At 38.3% G+C, this 19,469-nt stretch overlaps 1 protein-coding gene across 6 annotated transcripts in view; it reads left to right on the forward strand.

The window, feature by feature from the left end:
• Positions 1-19,469, forward strand: part of PPP1R12A (protein phosphatase 1 regulatory subunit 12A) — a 112,220-nt gene that overhangs the window by 83,478 nt on the left and 9,273 nt on the right. For 4 of the 6 annotated variants that reach the window (XM_044455607.1, XM_044455606.1, XM_044455611.1 and 1 more), the window contains 11 exons: positions 232-408; positions 3,356-3,446; positions 5,539-5,733; positions 5,876-6,029; positions 7,027-7,145; positions 7,339-7,404; positions 9,182-9,198; positions 11,293-11,419; positions 12,876-12,980; positions 13,781-13,828; positions 15,526-15,576. In XM_044455607.1, coding sequence (XP_044311542.1) covers positions 232-408; positions 3,356-3,446; positions 5,539-5,733; positions 5,876-6,029; positions 7,027-7,145; positions 7,339-7,404; positions 9,182-9,198; positions 11,293-11,419; positions 12,876-12,980; positions 13,781-13,828; positions 15,526-15,576 — 1,150 coding nt within the window. The remainder of the gene's footprint in view (positions 1-231; positions 409-3,355; positions 3,447-5,538; positions 5,734-5,875; positions 6,030-7,026; positions 7,146-7,338; positions 7,405-9,181; positions 9,199-11,292; positions 11,420-12,875; positions 12,981-13,780; positions 13,829-15,525; positions 15,577-19,469) is intronic. The other 2 variants (XM_044455609.1, XM_044455610.1) reach the window with 1 other exon arrangement.

Below are 19,469 nucleotides of genomic sequence, written 5' to 3' on the forward strand. Positions count from 1 at the left end.
TTGGGAATGGATTAAAAATGTAACCTAAGCTTGATAAGCTTATGTCTTATAAAGCTCAGCTAGAGCCATTTAAATATCCTAAGGTCTTCTCAAATTTATGTATATTTTAAAAAATCCACCCATGCCTCTGAAGAAAAAATCCATGCCTTTGTATCACACTGTTTTAGTTAAGTGCTTTCATTGTTTAGCTGTTTCCTTTTCTCTTTTTGTGTTGCTGCTGTGATGCTATAGTACCTCAAATCGTTTATGGGCTGAGGATAGTACTGAGAGAGACAAAGACAATGTTCCTACAGCAGTGACCGTTCCTGTTGCACCATCAGTTGTAAATCCTGCAACTACTATCACAGCCTTGACTACAACTACTTCTGGCACTGTGTCCTCAACTTCAGAGGTCAGGGAGAGACGCAGGTGTGTAAACATTCTGGGAATAATACTTCTCTTATGCAGAGCAATCCATTAGTGTAAGGTGAACAAATGCCTACTCAATATGAATAGATAGAAATGTAAATACATTAATGCCTTTGTTCACATATATTTGATGGAAAACTGTTAGTCTCATGCTAAATGCCATCTTCCCATATTAGATGTTTTCTATTCAGTGGTCCCAATAATTGTTTTCCATTTTAAGATACAGGGTGCTTTACATATTTAGTATATCCAGACTTAACAGCCCTTCATTATCTGTCAATCACTGGGGACAGTTTTTCATTTTCATGGCTTGTGAGAAGAATCTATTCACTTCTTAGGGTAGAAGAATGTTCCAAATGGATAAATTTCTGATAGTCTTGAAAACATGCTCCATCTTTAAAATTAAAGGAACCCTAACAAAGCTAAAGGTGACAAATTATGGAGTGGCAAATTATTTGAGAGCACCTTTTCTCCTTCCATGCTATATGTGTTGTTTTTCTGTTGGATCTTGTTCTTTGGGCCACAATTCCTTTTGTCTTCTTTCTTTCCAAGTGACTTCATGTGTTAAGGAAATGCCATGGTTTGAACTTGCTGTGTCTCTCACCTCTCCATTAGAAATATGAGCATAATTGTTTTTACAGATTAAGATTGTGAAATAGCAACTATTGTTTGCATATCAAAATACATGGGTTTATTTATATAACTGTTGTTTCAAAGTGTGTACGTCATCTATAAAGCCATGAAAAGTAAATAAGCATCTTAAAGTTTAAAACAAAGACTGTAAAGCTAGGTTTAAAAATTAATAAAATCTCTGGTAGGTTGACAAGGTGGGAACTGAGCACATAATATCCCATTAGCAAATACACTTCAATACACACAGCAAAGAGTTTTCTTTAGGGAAATGATCACAACATCCCAGGATGCAACCATTTCTTAGGGAACATTTAATCTTACCAAAAGATAAATCCTTTCCTGCTTGCTTCACTGCCCAGAAGATATTAAGGAAAGAAGGGGATGTGTTGGCATTGATGTGAAAAAGATGAGAAGCAAGAGTTCTAAATGTTCACAGACTTCCAGTTAAGTGTTTTGTATGCACATAACAATTCTCTTCCTGGTTCATGCATCTGAAGATGTAGGTTGTTAACTGTAGTCTCGTGCCTCAAGTCTCTTTTTATGGTATAAAAAGTGTGTGAATAAGCTGAAATGGACTTGAAAGCTCTGAGACTAGATTCTTAATTCAATTTTAAAAATCAATTTATCATGGAACAGGCTATATATTCCACAATATAGATTGCATTTGGGATCAGGCACTAAAATATTGGAAGGCATTTAAAATTAAGTGTGGTAAGAAGCCTTCATGCTTAGAAAGAGATTTTCAGCTCACCACTGTGCAAGGTAATTCAGCAATAGTTTTCATTCAGGAAAAGGTAGTTGAAACTGAAGCGTTTTACAATATATTTAAGTGCACCAGACTTAATTTTTACTTTAAGCTTTTTATGCATTAAAAATGTATGGTTGATAAGCCTGATAAGAGCTGAAAAAGCAAGTTCAAAATTCAAGCATTCGGTTTGTTCACTCTCACCAGCTGTCAGGGTGTTGCATGTATGTTGCACAGGTTGAACTAGCATGTTTAGCTTTTATGCTCATGGTTTGAATTACCTTGACTCTTTAAATTGTGTTGTCCTAAGCTTTCTGACCTATACGACTGCATTATTGATAAAGCATAAATATAGAATGCCAAATTAGTGACCTGACGAATTTCAAAACACTAACATTTATGCTGCAGTGTTACTGAGCTATCATTCTGCATAATGCCAGGCTTCTGTCATTCTGCTGTTCTGCCTTACAAGAACATTCCTTACACCAGGTATTTCAGCCACAAAGCTCTCACACAGTGGTGATGCTTACGAGAGATGATCCACATTTGCTTGGTGTTGAAACACAAGTAGCTGTTGTTGTGCCTGTTCTTGAGCTGGAACTCATCTGCCCAGTGATATGAGCTGTTGTAAGCCACCCAAAAAGCCTATGGCTAATAGTATGTAAATCAAATAAATAAATGAGTGCTTGCATCAGCAAATGTCACTTAACCCTAAAGCATACCATGGATTATACAAGGGCTGTGTAACCCTTGCAGAACTGATGCTTGCTGGATTTGCACAACACAGCAGCCTCCAAGCAGGTGTTACATATTCAAGATGGCAGCTGCATGTGCCTCTACCTTTCCAATACTTTTCATTTTATTTATTTCTTAATCCTTGGTGAAGGGACACTATAGTAAACAACCATTTATACAATACATTAAGATAGCATAACATTTTGATACAAAATTTAAAACAGTATTTTAAAAATTTGAGCAAGTACTGCACATTCAGGAGTCTATTCTCCAAAGCATTGCCTCACAAACTGTACCTCTGGCCTTAATTTTAAAGTCTCTGGGAGTAGGGAGCAGGTGAAATGGCTCATCCCTTATGGAAGAGCCTTTCTCCCTTAAAGCAGTGCCTCAGAGTTCCAGGTCAGACCTTTTTTCTTCACTCACCTTTATAGCTAATTAATCCTAAAGTTATAGGGTTGTTATAAAATCCCGGAACACCTTCATGTTTCTGAGTTAGAAGCCCTGGTGAAACTCCAGAATGGGATGGATTTGATTCTGGAATTGTCAATTGCTGATCCCTAAGTTGAATGTTGAGTTATACTGTAAAAATAGGGTGAGTCTGTATATGCTCAGTACTGGTTTATAGCAAAATATACCAGCCTTATTGTCACACCATTGATGTAAAAAACAAAAACAAAACCTGTCATAAAACCTTTTACTGACATAAAATCTATGCTGAAGCGTTGGTCAACTGCTTCCTAATGTATTGGTGATTCGCTGCTTTTTCTGTTGCTATATTCTCCAAAAGTTCAATTAATTTGCAGTGATTACTAACTAGTCAATCTTTAACTCCAGGTCATACCTCACTCCAGTTCGGGATGAAGAGTCTGAATCCCAAAGAAAAGCTAGATCAAGGCAAGCAAGACAGTCTAGAAGATCTACACAGGTGCAGTCGTTTTATATGCTACATTTAGGGATTATATTTTAGTCCAATAATTGGTTTTGTAATAGTTATGAATTCACTAGTAATCATAGAGCAAAAGAGCAGCTTCATTTTTTGTTAATGCTATTGAAGTATGCAAGCATATATTTTGTATATACAGAAGTGGTGACAGGTCTTCTGCAGTGGTCTCCTGATGTGCTGTTAGCTTACTATTTTCACGTGCATTTTTTATCCTGCTGAGATTTCCCCACTCCTCTTTTGAGCCATGAATTTTAGTTTTATTGGCCGCTTCTGAACACCTTACTAAGCTATAGTTTAGCACAGAGAGGGGAACATTTTGAAGGGCATATTTCTCCCATTTCTGCTCCCTCCATTTCCCCACAAATTTCTTTCTCTGGACTTCCCCCATGCAATTAGGGTTTAACTAACAGCAATTAACTAAAGCTGAGAGCTTTTTAATTCTTTCTTTTGTGCTCAAATGTGCTGAAGATTTGTCAGTGCTCATTGGTTGTGCATGTCATGAAAAACTGATTTGGCATGAAGTGCACACAGTGTGTAAGATGTTTATAGCTTTGTTCTGGGGGAAGGTTGGATTTACCCTATGGACTCTTATGGCACCTAAAGTTTGGCACATTGATATATACTTCACCAGTGTTGTCATGGTTTAGTTTTCCAGAGAAAACTTCACCATAAGTCTAAACTTACAGTTATTCGGTAAATTGAAGAGCCAGTTATTCGAGAGACAGTGTGGTGTAGTGGTTAAGAGCATGGGGCTGGGACTCAGGCGATCCGGGTTCTTGTCCCCGCTCAGCCATGGAGCCAACTGGGTGACTTTGGGCCAGTCACAGACTCTCAGCCCAACCTACCTCACAGGGTGGTTGTTGTGGGGATAAGATGGAGGAGGAGCTGTAAGCCGCCTTGAGCCCTTTGTAGGAAAAAGGCAGAATATAAATCAAAAATTAAATTAATTAATTAATTAACTAACTAACTTTGTTGCTGCAAAGTTTTCATTATAATTTCTGCCCTTCAATCTTCATTCAGCTTTAATTTAAGACAGGGTATGTTTATAGATCTATAATTTGAAACATACCTACAGCCTTACCAGATCATTGCCTCAGGTAGGATTTTCCATACCAGACACATGGGACTCCTGGAGTTATGGGAACTATTTTTGAGGCCTGGCATAGGCAGCGGGGTGCTGAACCCATCCCTGGAAATGCCAGTTTGCTAACAACATTCAATGGCAAACTATTCAGTAGTTCACTACAGTGGTTATGAATAGCTTGTTTGAAAATTAAATTTTATCTTTTCGATATTCCATAGCACCTACAGAGCATCCAAGAACCCAAGTTGAGTTGGATGCTGTGGGTGCTATGCCCACCCCCAGGAGATTTTTAAAAACATTGTGTTGATACAAGGAGAACAGAGGCTGCATGCCCATCCCTGCTCTGTATTTAAGGATCCCTACTTTTTGGACAGCCTTTATCTTGAAACCTCTAACTTGTGTGACTTAAATCCATTGTGCCTTATTATGTTCTTGGTGGTCAAGATAAATACATTTTCTTGAGTGATCAGGTGGTCCATCTTCAGCTGAATGCAGTCATCAAGTCATGCTGAAACCAGTGCAATAAACATAAACAATGCAAGTCTTGTTGCTTTCTGTGACACCAGAACACAACTAGGTTTATCTGCATTTAAGTTTATTCATATTGTGTTCAAGTTTAAATACTCATGTGCTAATGGTGTCAATATTGTAAAACTGAGAAGGAAAGAAATAATTTGTAATAACTTTCTATCATGTTGAAATATGCAAATAAGGGTTAGGGCTAAGGTTTTATCCATTCCCAGTTGCCACAAACAAAACACAGATGATTACTACTTAAGCCTATCCTTAACTGGTGTACTACATAGATACTTTTCAACTCTGAACATCTGAGTGCTTCATAGAATGCTTTTAAGTATTACCTAAACTTATTTTAACTCTTTTAAAAGAGTGTTTAGTTTTAATGCTTATTGTATGAATAACAACAGATGTCAAATTAGATAATGGAGGTTATATGATTCATCTGCCTTTGTGGGTGGGTTTCTATTGCAGGGTGTTACACTGACGGATCTGCAAGAAGCTGAAAAAACTATTGGTAGAAGTCGTGCTACACGAACTCGAGAACAAGAGAATGAAGAAAAAGAAAAGGAAGAAAAAGAAAAACAAGACAAAGAAAAACAGGAGGAAAAGAAGGAATTTGAAACTAAAGACGATGATTATAGGCAAAGATATACACGAATAGAAGAGGTATTTTATGTTTTTGTTTTATGGTGTAGGAATGAATGTGTTGTAGTGCTTCTGAAATTGTAGGTGATAACTTACTTGAATAAAATGGTTGAATATGAATTTATGTGTTTCTAAATTTACGTGAATTTTCTGCATTTATCAGCCATATCATCGCTATAGACCTACATCTTCAACTACTTCATCAACTTCTTCAGTTGCCACGTCTACTAGTTCTTCAAGCCAATTAAATAGACCAAACAGCATTATAGGTATAACTTCTGCATATTCCAGAAGTGGAGCAAAGGAAAATGAGAGAGGTAAGCCTGCTCTGATTTTTTTCTCTTTCTTTGCTTTCATTTTCAGTGAAACCAGTGCCCCTTCAGGAAAAGCGATAATTTTTTATGAGTATTTCATAAATGCTTAGAAATCCTCTTTCAGTGTCTGCATCTAGTATTAATACTTCCTTATTAAGAATTGACTCTTCAGTTGCTCTCCACAGGACAGACATAACTTTTCATGGGTATACCATGATGCTCTTGCCCCAAATCTTACTTTTGAGTTGTGGCAGGAATTTTACCCAGTATGTTTTTAGAGTGTGACTGAGCACTGTCACCTTAATGTAGATTAATTTTTTCAGCCCTGAAGATTGCAGCAGTGAAATAAGCACATACCTGGATATTTGTGATTTATGATAATTCAAGGGTAAACTGCATGATAGCAAAGGAATGTTATGTGATTGTGCAGTCCTGCTTTATAATTTTTGTACAAGTTAAGAAAAGCATTTTGGAGCTGAAAAATCTAACTGAAAGTTAATATTTGATCTTACTGACATTTTACTATAAATGTAATTTTACAGAAAAGGATCCAGAAATGGTCTTAAACACTGTATTTAATCAAATATATTGCCATACAAAGAAAATAAATCTTAACTAATTTAAATACATATCTCTCTCCAGAAAGGTCTGTTGCACGTTGAATTCATTAAGCTCCTCACTAAACATATACTCATCTAAAATAAATGTGTTCTGTATGTTTTCATGAATTTGTTTGTAACTGTTTTAATGTGTACAGATGTGTTTGATTCCTAAAGCTAAAATCCATATAATAACTACACTGAAATATTCTAGTTCAGCTGATGTGCATCTAGAAATGATGCATAATAAGATGACACTTATTCTATGTTCTCAAAGTACTTTAGAATTCTCTTCCATAAAATTGGATGAGAAGAGTCTTGTGTTAGAAACAAATATAAAATGTTCTGTGATGCATATCAGAATGCTTTCTCAGCTTATCAAAACCTTGCTACTTAAATAGAAACAGGGAAGAAAGAAGAAGAAAAGGAAGAAGATAAGTCACAGACAAAATCAATAAGGGATAGACGACGGCCAAGAGAAAAACGAAGACTTACAGGAGTTTCTACTTGGACTCAAGATGTGAGTGAGAACTTGTTAAAAAGATCCACAGATCTGTATTTAGAAACGCTTTAGGTGCTGTTCAGTCAACGAGTCTATTCTAATGCGTCATGAACTTAAGCAATACCATAAATTGGACAACCTATGAATCTGCTTCTAGTTTTCATTTTGCAGCATATAAATACAAACTTATTTTCAATGACTTTTCCCTCAGGGTGATGAAAATGAGCAGGAACACCTGTCTGATTCAGAAGAAGGCACAAATAAAAAGGAAGCGCAGGTGATTGTTTAGTTCGTTTTTATTGCATGAAATGTATTATGCTGTGCATTTATTCAAGCCTCTGTGAAGGAAACTTGTGTCCTCTAGTGTACAGACTTAGGCAAAAACATGCTTATGAACCGCAAATGCATTAGAATTTTATTTGAACATGCAGTAATTATATCTCATTGCATTAATTTGTTCCATTTGATACTATTTTGTTGAACTGACTGGGAAACTTTGCATGACAATGCAACCCACCCTATGAATAATAGAGTGGGTTGTGCATGGAACAGATGAACAGCCTGACAGATGATCAAACTCACTGTGGATTGTTGTTCCTATCACTTCCTTCTGTCCCCTCGCCCAACTCTTCCAGCTGGTACCCCAGCACCCTGCATGACAAAATATTTGTCTTCCCTTCCCTGTTTTCACTGCAAGCCTGTTTTTGGTTTTGTTTGTGGTTCAGTTTTGTTTATTTTCAGAGCCCTGTGCCACTGTCAGTGACAGCTGCACCCATTTCACCCAGGCAGGACTATGGACAGACCAGACACTGGGGGTTTTTTATGAGGTGGTTGTGACAGAATTGTGCACAATTAACAACACACGCACGCACACTTCATTACTTTCATATTTCTTATAGAATTACATTTCAGTTTCAAAAGAATACTCAAATGTGCTAGATAGGTTTTAAGAGGTTTTGTCATTTTACAGTTGACAAAAATGCTCATAAAAAGGATGTGGGATGTAGTTCCCTCTTTCCTTGGGTGCCTGAAAGCTTGGGGAAGTGTGAAGAATTTGTTGAGCACTGAGAACTGTCACTAAAGATTCTCTCTCTCTAGCCCCTCTCATATTATGTGACAAAACCTCCTTCAACTCTTTGCTTTGCACTTGACGGTTCACTAGTTGACAGCTGTCAGGTTTGTGCATAACCACCTATACTCAACTTTGCTTTGTCATTTTCCATGAACATTACTTAGTGTATTTACGTACTTATCAAGGTAATGGCCGAATGACACCACATCTTGGAAGGCATAAATGCACAAAGCACAAGAACAGTAACTGAAAAAGCACTAAAAAAGAAAAGTCAGTTGTGTAGACGACTACTACCGCAAAACTTTTTGAAATGAGAAACCAGTCAGTGATGGTTACTTTGAAGTGCTGCTTGGGTATTAATAGAGCAACTGTCACTGGTTGTGGCTCAGGGAAAAATTAGGAAGAGTAACAAGTGGATTTTATTGCTTTTGCTGAGCATGCCACACACCATGATGGGATTGGTCTCCTGGGTTTGAATAATATAATAGTCCATCATGGATGCAGCAGTCACTGGATCAAGCAGTGGGTTGTCATGCTGGCTTGTTGCCTGAAAACAAACCATTGTAAAGGAAACATGCAGTTTGTACAACCTGACAATCCACCATGACTAATTAGCAATCAAGTTTGGCAGGTTATCCCACGTTTTTTTCTTTGTTTTCTTAGAAAATTCGCACTTTGTTTCTTGCTTGTTGAATATGAAGAAAGCTTTTATTGCATATAGAACAATTAGTATCTCTTCAGTAAAATCATAACTTTATTATGCATATTTTACAAAAGGCAAACTTCCTCTGATCCATATTGCAAGAGTTACATTCTGTTTATTTTTTATCATTCTCTTCTGTCCTCACTGGAGCCAATTTTGGTTTGTTGTGATAACAACACCAAATATATTTGATGACAATACCAGTTAATAGTTCATTGTGCTATTTGTACCTGTCTTCTTTACTTGGATCTTCTAAAAATGTTTTTTTTAATCTTTCAGAGTGATAGTCTTTCAAGGTATGTGCACTCCTTATGTTTGGATCGCATGATGTGCAGTATTAGATCATTAGTTTTGTGATATAGCTAATGCTGTGAAAGATTAGGCATACATTTGAGGGAGTAATACATTCTGCAAATGATGCTGAAGGGCAGAAACAGGTCAGTTTTCCAAAAGTGTTGATACTGTAGAAGATAGCATCTAATTTAAACAAGAGAGTGGTTAATGCTATTATGCTATCATATAAGCCATCTTCATTTCAGTATTACAGTCTCCTGTGGATTAGGAAATAAATGCCCATATGCCAAACTATATTATTTACTGTTTACAGATGTGATGACAGTTGTGTGGGTCATTCCCAACCAAGCCAAGGAGAATTTTAACCAATGTTTTGGAGTTTCCTAAAGGGAAGGGAATTCTCTAGTTGCATAATACTGGAAGTAGTTGCTCTGAGGCTATAGCCTTAATTTGATTGTGCATATTGAGGACACATGGAAGAGTATGTAAAAATAAAGTTTTATTTGCTCTGTGTCAAAATAGCTTAAAATGTTAAGATAGAGAGTGACATTATTGTTATTAGTATTACACTGAATTTATATCCAGCCTTTTTCTATTGTGAAGAACTCAAGGTGGCTTACATAGCCCTCCTCTAATTCATTTTGACCTCACAACAACTGAGGTGGATTAGACTAAGAGTGAGTTACTGCTCAAAATCACCCAGTGAGGTTCATGATCAAGTGGGAACTAGAAAGTAGATCTCCCAGGTTCCCAGTTAATCACTACACCCATTCTTTAAATGTGTTGCTAAACCATGTTTCTTTAGAACTTAACTTTAGTTCATCACAATGCCTGAATTTAGAAAATGTGGTTTGGTGAAATCAAGTATCCGCAACCACAGATTTGAAGTGGCATTAACAATCAGTAGATTAACGTTCAACTGATAGTAAGATTAGTGAGGCATTTGGATTGCATTATTTTATTACTGAATAAACTTTACAAAGCAACTTGAAGTAAAAGAATAACTTTCTCATTTTTTAGTCTCGAACCATAGACTCCCAATTACCTCCAAATAGTAACATCTTTTGCTTAAATCTGTTGGCCATTCTGAACTTATTTTATAAAAAATATTTGAGTTCATTTGTTCATAGTACTTACAAACCACTGACATGTGAAATAACATCTGAGTGATTCATATACATTTCCTCTCCCTCTTCTGTGCCCCCCCCCACACACAAACACACATATGTAAATGGTAGTTTCAACAGCCATGGAAATGAACAGCATGTTGTGGGGAAATGGTAATGAAACAGGTGCTGGTAATGACATCAGGTTTCATGTACATTTTCAAGATAGGAAAGAAAATAGGCTGCCTTTTTTAAAGGAAAGTGCCTGCAACTCCCTTCACAGGGAAGGAATGAAGGCAGCAATATTTAATGCTTTCCCTCTTGGCTGTTCACTGGTCAAAATACCCCCCATGCTCTTTTTTTTGGTGGGGGGAGATACTTTGCTCACTGGTTAGATCAGTGCATTGGGGTATGAGTGGTGAACGGTACGGTTCCACTAGCATCCTCTGCTGGTGTGACTTCCCAGAACAGCATATATTTGCATTTGTCTTTCCACCTTCTTTTATCCCTTCCTTTGAGAGGAGAAATAGTTGGGGAATAAAATAATATCCTCTCTCCCCATCTAAGAATTGTATAACTGCAAGTTCTTCTGCTATTTTGTCTGAAAAAGCATTCCTGAATACAGTGAGGTGAAAGGTGGGTGAAAAAGATGAACATTCCCTTTATGTTCCTCTGGCTGATGAAGGCATTGCTGCATGATCAAGAACAAGATAAAGTGAGAGCATCTTAAGCTGCACTGCCTTCTTAGGACTGTCATTTGATGGCAACAAGCAGAGACACCTCGATTTGCTTGCAGTAGAGCAAAGAAAAATAGTTCAGGATAGCATCTCAGTATGTTTGTAGGAAAGAATCAAGTGAAAAAAATGTATAAGGGATAATGTACATGTTTGTTTGGAAAAGAGGTATTTTACTTTCTGAATTAGTTTCCTCAAATCATGGTTTCATTTTATATCCAAATTGTGCTGAGAAAAATTCCCTTCTGTGTTAAAGATATGATACAGGATCATCAGGAGATCGTTACGATTCATTACTAGGACGGACTGGATACAGTTACTTGGAAGACCGCAAATCATATTCCAGCAAGCTAGAAAAAGAAGATACAACAGATTTTAAAAAGGTATCTGACTTTAGCAGCGTTTTAATGAGATAGCTTGATATATATATCAAATAATTCTGTTTGGCTGATATAATTCAGTTTAACTTGGCACACATATGTATTCTCCTAAGGCTTTAAAGTAATTTGTACAGCATAATATGGGAAGTTTGGAAGAAGCTTTCTGCTTTTGTCATGGGCCCCCTGCACAGGTATATTCTCTAGATCCAGTTCAAATACTTTCTGTAATTGTTTATTCTAGTTCCTTCATGGATCTTACAGGGTTAGGCCAAAGCTTCTCTTGTCACTTTCTTCCATGAGCCAAGTGCATTTTTGCTCTTGGTATCTCAATCCTTTAGCATTCTGTCACCCAAGCTCCAGTTTTCTCAGTGTTTCTAGCTGCACTTTCATACCTGCATGTGGTTTTGTCTTGTCATGTGCTATTTTCATATATTGAATATAAAATGTAAGTACTGTCCCTTTCTTTCACTAGCATCTCCTGTTGGTATGTTCTCCCACAATTGCATATATTTACATTTGCCTTAGGCCTCTTTTATCCCTTATTTTCCTTAAATTTATTTATTTATTTATTAAAACATTTTTATGCCGCCCCATTCTCACTGTAAATATACAGTGACACAATTTTCATATCACAGCAGTGATTCCTGGATTGTTTACCCACAAACTGAGGGGATGAGCAGATCATGCAAGCTATCTCCACCTTTAATTAACAGTGGAGAAACAAACCATGGACAATTATTGGGCTAACTCTGGGTTCCCATAGGCAACCCAGAATTTCTAGATTGACATGTCAGGAAAGAACCAAAAAACAGGGTGTTGTTGGATTCTTAGTTGGAAACAGAAACAGTGCGAATGTTACTTGCAAGGTCATCTTCACAATTCCTGGATAAAACATCCCAGATACTGACATGGTGACATAGGAACTAGGTAATTCTCTCTATCCTGGCTTTTCTGTTACTACCTTCATGGCCCATCTCTACTTCCTTTACACAAATGAGAATGCCACATTGTAGAAAAGGTCAGTGGACTTTGGCCTTTGTGGTAACTTATCATATATTGATGTGGTTAATTGATATATAATCCTCTGTAACAAATAGGCTTTTGTTTCTGCATTGATCCCTTTCAAGCCAGTGCCCTTCAGCTCATCATTGCTCTGAATTCCTTTGGTTATACCACCCTGTGCCACAGGCCTAGGTGAATTTGAAAGTGAAGGTAGGTCAGACAGTATGCTACTAAAGCAAGTAGCTGAGGAGCAAAAGTAGGACATGGTTATTGCCATCATACCCTGCTATTGAAAGAATCTTGATGGCTATTTTGGAAGGCATCTGACTTGACTAAATGGCTCTTTAGTTTAGAGGCCTGCCTACATATTTTCCAATAGCAATTATAATCTTTGATTTAATATAGCTATAGCACAAGTTTGAAGAGATGTATGATCATAAGAACATGCATTTTTTAGCTTTATGAACAGATTGTAGCTGAAAATGAAAAACTGAAAGCACAGTTACATGATACCAACATGGAGCTGACAGATCTTAAGCTACAGCTGGAAAAGGCAACTCAGGTTTGTATTTCTAAACTGTTACTAAAATAGATATCACTAAGTATCCAAGGATTCATTTGGCATTTTGTTGATGTGGCAATATGGCACCTTTTAATTGAATTGATCAATTGGTAAATGCTCAAAGTGGGTGTTCCGCTGCTTCTGACTTTTTTAGCAACTAATGCAGGTGGATAGGGACTTGAATGTGCATATTCCTTGTTAAGCCATTAAGATTTTAATGTATACTCTTGACATTCCAGGTACCAGATTGTTGATCTGATTGACTAGATGAACCCCAAGCTATGCTGTATTCTTTTAAATGAATGACAGTAATGGAATCTAGTTAGGGAAGGAGACAATAAATCTTCCCAGTACCTAAAAAGGTTGCCCTGCATTACCGTGGGTACTGCAGATTTTTTTTTTCTTGCATTTTTAGACTTGCAGTTTGTATGTTGACCTTGTAGCTGTTCTCTATTATAAGAAATCTGTATTAAGTCTGATTAAAGGTAAGCAGCAGTCACGTATGAAATCGTTAATCATTATGAACTGCAGCACTGATTTTAAGTTTCTGGTATCTACTACTTAAGGGTCATTTTAATATTTTTTTACTGTTTTTGAACTAATGCCTATAGAAAGAATGTTGGTCCCACTTAGAGGTAGACACAGTGAAATGGGATTTACATTAGATTAACATTGGATCCAATCCATTATTTGTAAAAGAAATGTGGTAGTACAGCAAAGCTTTTTGTATCCACTACACATCTTCCCTTCTTCTGTTTTTGTTGTGCATGACACTTGCATGTTACACTTTTCTGTTTCAGAGGCAGGAAAGATTTGCTGACAGGTCTCTGCTAGAAATGGAAAAAAGGGTGAGTTTTTCCCTGTGGTTTTCATTGTCTGATGCAGATATAATTTAGAATCTTGTAAAATAATAATTTGAACCAGGAAATAATATGTAAATAAGAATATTGAACAACCAGATGTTTGAATGTCCTTGTGGTTTGTGTTTAGTAAGATTTATTCATTATTAACTAGGTCTAATGCTTTTCTCATATTTCAGATTTACCAATAAACTTTGTCTAAAATTTTAATGTTTTGTGGATTAATTAATGAAAATGTCCCAATGAAATATCTCCTTATATTGCTATAGATTCATAAAGACCTTGACTGTATCTTGGTTCAGGAGCTGAAGTTGGAAGGAATCATAAAGTCTGTTTATAATGTACAAGTTGTGCAGCCAGATTCTTGTATTAGACAGAACTCAGTAGCAGCGTAGACAACAGTGAACTAAGGTCCAGTTCTCACACTTCGTAGGCCCCATATAATCATTTCCAGAGCTATACAGAAGTGCTGCCAACCACTCATGTGATATTTCATATTATCTCACAATCATGCATCACATTTGCTTGAATAAGAACAATACAGTTTGTGCAAGTTACCTTTTGAACATTTCAAACACCTATACCAGCCAAATATGCAAGTGATGATACATATCTCTCTGCAAATTGCTTTTTAGAGTTTAGAGACTTCTTTTATACTTTTATACTGTGGTTTTGTGACATATCCAGCATAAGGGATACAATGTGTAGGTATCTATATATTAGTAACAGTAATAAGCCTTGCTTCCAAAAATTACCATTTTAAATTTGGGCTTGCAGCTTCTTTTGAGGGCTTATATCAGTTAACTCACTGTTGCTTAATGGAGCACTGCTATATGTCAATGTATTTTTTAAAGAAACCCAGTTCTTAAATAGAAGCTGACATGAGCAAATAGTTACTATACTAAATTATTGAACTGAATTTCTAAAAATGGAGGAAATATGCCTTGAAATTCACTTAACTATGATTAAACTAAATTCAAATGGTTTGTATCTGAAAGGTGACCGACAAGAGTCAGTATCTACGGGGCGGTATGATCTAACCAGAGTTTTACACACCTCAGCTGATGCTGCTTGTTTGCATAACACTATTGAATGCAGATGTTAAATGTACACCTTTAAGTAATCTGCTTTTGTCTTTCACACGGAAAGTATTTGAATGTCAAATGCTGGTTGTAGCAGCTGCTTTTTCATGAAGCTCACTGCATTGTCTTAACATGAGGCAAGACTCAAGCTGTAAAGCCTTGTATGATTATAGATTATGCAATAGGATACATGTGCAATACTAGTACATCTTGGGTGCAGTATAGAGTGCAAACTAATATTTGCCTGTCCTATGATAGTTCATGCTTTGTGCTTCCTTTCTCTTAAGGCAATCTGTATCTTACCTGCATCGTGTGTATGTTTTGTTAAACTGCCACAAAGGAGAAAGAACCAGCTTATGTTACAAAGCTATTGCCTGTTCAGCTTCATATAAAAATAGATTGAATTGGTAGAATTGACCAAAATTTACTTCTCTGGTCTTGGTGTTTAAATGCAAAGTTCTTTTTTTACACATCACTGCAAGTCTTTTGTTTTCACTGGTTGTTTTAATCTTGAAAGTCTGAGATTGCACTACATTCACTACATTTAAAAGTTATACCCAGGTTGTAATGGTACTTGTCATTAATGCAAATGCTTTTCTGTAGGAAAGAAGAGCTCTAGAAAGGCGAATATCTGAAATGGAAGAGGAACTCAAAGTAAGTGGGCATCAGCTGTTCTAAATGTAGAATAGTAATGTTGTTTATGGATTACAGTGTGAAAATTTCATTTATTTATTATATTCCACCTTTTTCTTTTCAAGCTACTCCAGATGACTTTCATAATTCTCTTATAAAACAACATTGTGTGTAAGGTTGGGCTGAGTGTCTGTGACTGGCCCAAAGTCACCCAGTTGGGTCCATAGCTGAGTGGGGACTAAAACACAGATCTCATGAGTCCCAGTCCCACATTTTTAACCACTACACCACAGTGAGTCTTTAACTATTGATTAGAAGTTCATTTGATTATTAATTAAGCCCTTCTGATGTTTGGTGGTCTTTTTTTACTTGGGCATGCATTTAGTCACAATGCCAATGTAGTCCCAAGGATTGTTGCTTTCATAAAGGACAGTAACATATTGTACCACACAGTCAATTATAGTAGTGTGATCTGATGCACATTAATTCTTGCTCTAGAGCAGGGCTAGACAGACCTTGGGTTTATGTAATCCACTTTTTTAGAACTCTTACTGAATGTTAAGAGTCTGTCTGTCCTTAATGTCTGTTAATGGTGGAGGACACAGTGGAATCAGTTACTTGCTATAGTCCCATTCAAGTAGCCTCATCTGAATTTGTGTAGATGAGGGATTTTTTCCCTTAATTCTCTTCCAGGATTAGTGGCAAGTAGAGGTGCACAAAGGCCTACCCAAAGGCAACCAAATAAATGTTAGTATTTTATAGGTAAGAAATTTTATAGGTAAGAATTGGAAATGATTGCTAATCTGCTGTAAACCACCCAGATTTACCTGTAGATCCAGATTTGTTTTGTGCCTTCTCATAATGCAAGGCACTGATTTCTTTCAGATGCTCTTAAGCCATATGGTTATATCAGGGGAAAAAAAGTTCAATGTAACTAGATCACTTTATCAAAATAGCAATCTTTTCTAAATTATAGAATATTCTTGTACTTTAATAACAAACAAGTGATTGCATATAATGTAAAAATATAGAGTGTCTTCTAGAGAAAGGAAGTGATCATATTCAGGATAACATTAACTTTAGAGTCAGGATGAAATTGCTTGGATACCAAGGGGTAGGACTACCCAGCTTCCCACACCAGCCTTGGGCTGGCCAGCAGAAAACTCATTGTATTGAAGCTCATAGTCAGTATCACCATTTTTTAAAAAATATAGTTATCTATTTGTATTCACTTGCCTGTTTCTTAGTCACAAGAGGCCTGCAAGAGAAAAAAGCAGTTGAATACCCTATATGTCATTACAGTGGTACCTTGGCTCACGAACGCCTTGGGTCATGGACGCCTTGGGTCACGAACAAAAATTTCATGAAAATTTTGACTTGGGTCGTGAACTCCACTTTGGGTGCGACCAAGATCGCAACAATCTCCCCACCCCCCCGAGTGGGGAGATCGCTACGATCGCAGTCGTGTTCTTGCAGGGAATACATGCGTGATCATGGCTGTTCTGTGCTGCGCCCGTCTTTCCTGCAGGAGCACACCCATGATCACGCACGTCTTCCCTGCATGAACACAACTGCGATACTGGCCATCTCCCCACTCGGGGGGGGGCGGGGGGAGATGGCTGAGATTCCACCTGTCTTTCCTGCAGGAACACGCCCATGCCAGGGTTTCTTTGAGAAGCACCACCCCAACATAAATGTAACGAACAGAGTGTTGAATCTGATGAACAATAACATGGTCTCTCATTTCCGGAGGGTTATGCAGCGCAGGAAAAAACAAGTGACTATAGGCAGATTTTTCACCAAAATTGACACTGCAGCTAAGAGACAAAGAGAGGAAACCCCTGAAAGCGATCTCCCCAGTGTCCTTATGGAGGGGAACTCTCCCTCAAAACAATAATCTCCCCTTCACCTAGGTCAGTGTTCTCCACTGTACTGTACAGTACTTTGTTACTTTGTTGTTCTTTGACACTTTGTTTCAAAATTTCTCATTAAAAAAAAAATAGTTACAGAATGGATTAACCTTATTTACATTGAACCTTATGGGGAAATTTGAGTTGGGTCACAACCAATTTGGGTCACAACCATAGTCGTGGAATGGATTAAGTTCAAGAGCCAAGGTACCACTGTATTGCTCTACCTCCTTCCTTGGTAGGGAAAAAGCTAGTCACTTTTATTCCCACCTATATCTCAGCCTGACAGGCCAAGATGTGTTCCTGAGGTACAAGCTGTCTGTCTTCTACATACATAGGCCTACATATACACATGTGTGTCCGTGCATGTGAGAGAGAACAAGCTAATCTTGGTCCTTGGCAGGAGAGGAGAAGGCCAACATGGCCGCTAGTTGTTCTTTGTTGTCTCTGTGTATCACACATATGGGCTTTGTGCCTGGGCACAGCCTATTTCAGGAAGCTTCTATAGCTAAAAGTTACTGTGGGTGGGAGCCCCTCCCCTTTTTTTTCAGGAAGCATGGGGAGAGGCTCCCGTTCATTCCCTCAATTCATTTTCAGCCATCATTGCACCTACACTGGGAATCATTTTTCTCTCTTCTACCTAGGTACTTAGCTTCCTTTTGTGTGTGTGTTTTTTTTCTCTCCTTCACCTACAACAAACCTTTCTCCATTCCTCTCTTCGACAACCTCATTTTTCCTCTTTACTAGAAAAAAATTACTGAAGAAAGCTTTCTTACCAACTTTCAATCCACCACTCCTTCCCCATATTGCCAGTGCTACCCTTTTTTCTCCATCCTTTTTGCTGCCTTTTCCCCATCTTCCACAAGGGCATCTTTTAGCAGCTTTTTGGAGATGTGCTGGCTGCAAAAGCAAGCCACCTCCATCCAACAGTCAGTTCCTCTGCCTCTTGTGCTTGAGTGAGGGACATGTCATGGAGGCTTGTGCCCACTGCCAGGCTTTCACAAAGCATGCCTGGAAAGCACCAAGCAAATCAGGTCAAGGCCAAACTGCAAGAAAGCCCTCCAAATGGCCAAATCTTCCAAGAAAGGGACTATTCTTCCAGCTCCATAGTGGTAGATCCCCCAAGCATACTGTGGCAGCCATGGCAAGGCCATTTGCTGGGCAACTGCATGGCCAGGAAGGCTGCAGAATGTTCAAAGAAAATGGCCACGGTTGCACTGAAGCAAAAGAGGAAATGCTGTACATGCCCCAGTTGACCTGCCACCCTGACCACTGGGTCCCCACCAACAGCCCAGTCCTGGTTCCAGGAGCCAAAGAAGGTCCCCATTGCCATGCCGGAAGGAACACAGGCCCGATCTGCTGCTTCGCTGAAGCACTGTTTGCCCTGCTCTACTGCATCCACACACTCGCTCTCTCAGAAGTTGACCTGAATGCTGCCCAACTTGCCTTTGCGATGCTCACCAGAGCACCCCACCACACCTGGCTTGCCGCCATGCTCGCAGGCCAGGAGACAGCAGGAATGATCCGGCTGTCACCATATTGACTGGGACTGGGTCCCTGACTGGTCCAAAGCTGCCTCGTCCATCAGAAAACTGTCAGACTACTCTTCCAACACCAGTTGCAATCTTTGGTACCATGTTGGTCCTGAGTCTCAGTGCTGAGGCATCTGCTCTGAATATTGCAGCCACTGAGACCACATGAGCCTACATCAAGTGTGACATGAGAACACCCCATTCACCAGCTGCTGCTCCTCAAACTGTCAGTCAACGTCATGTTCTAGTGCTGAGCTGCTGCCAGGCCCTGTCTGCCGGTTGATACCAGCCCTCAGAACCAGAGAAGCTTCCAAACTGGGGAGGAGATATTCTTATTCTCAGTCCTTCCATTCAGCCTCTCAGCTGCACCCAGACTCTTGACAAAATGCATGGTGGTAGTATGTGTACCTCCAGCTCCAAGGAATACAGGTCTTCCCATACCTCAATCCTGGGAGCCCAATCTGACTGACTT

This window comes from Varanus komodoensis, unplaced genomic scaffold, assembly GCF_004798865.1.
Source record: "Varanus komodoensis strain SLA01 unplaced genomic scaffold, ASM479886v1 scaffold8, whole genome shotgun sequence".
In the NCBI taxonomy this organism is placed as follows: domain Eukaryota; kingdom Metazoa; phylum Chordata; class Lepidosauria; order Squamata; family Varanidae; genus Varanus; species Varanus komodoensis.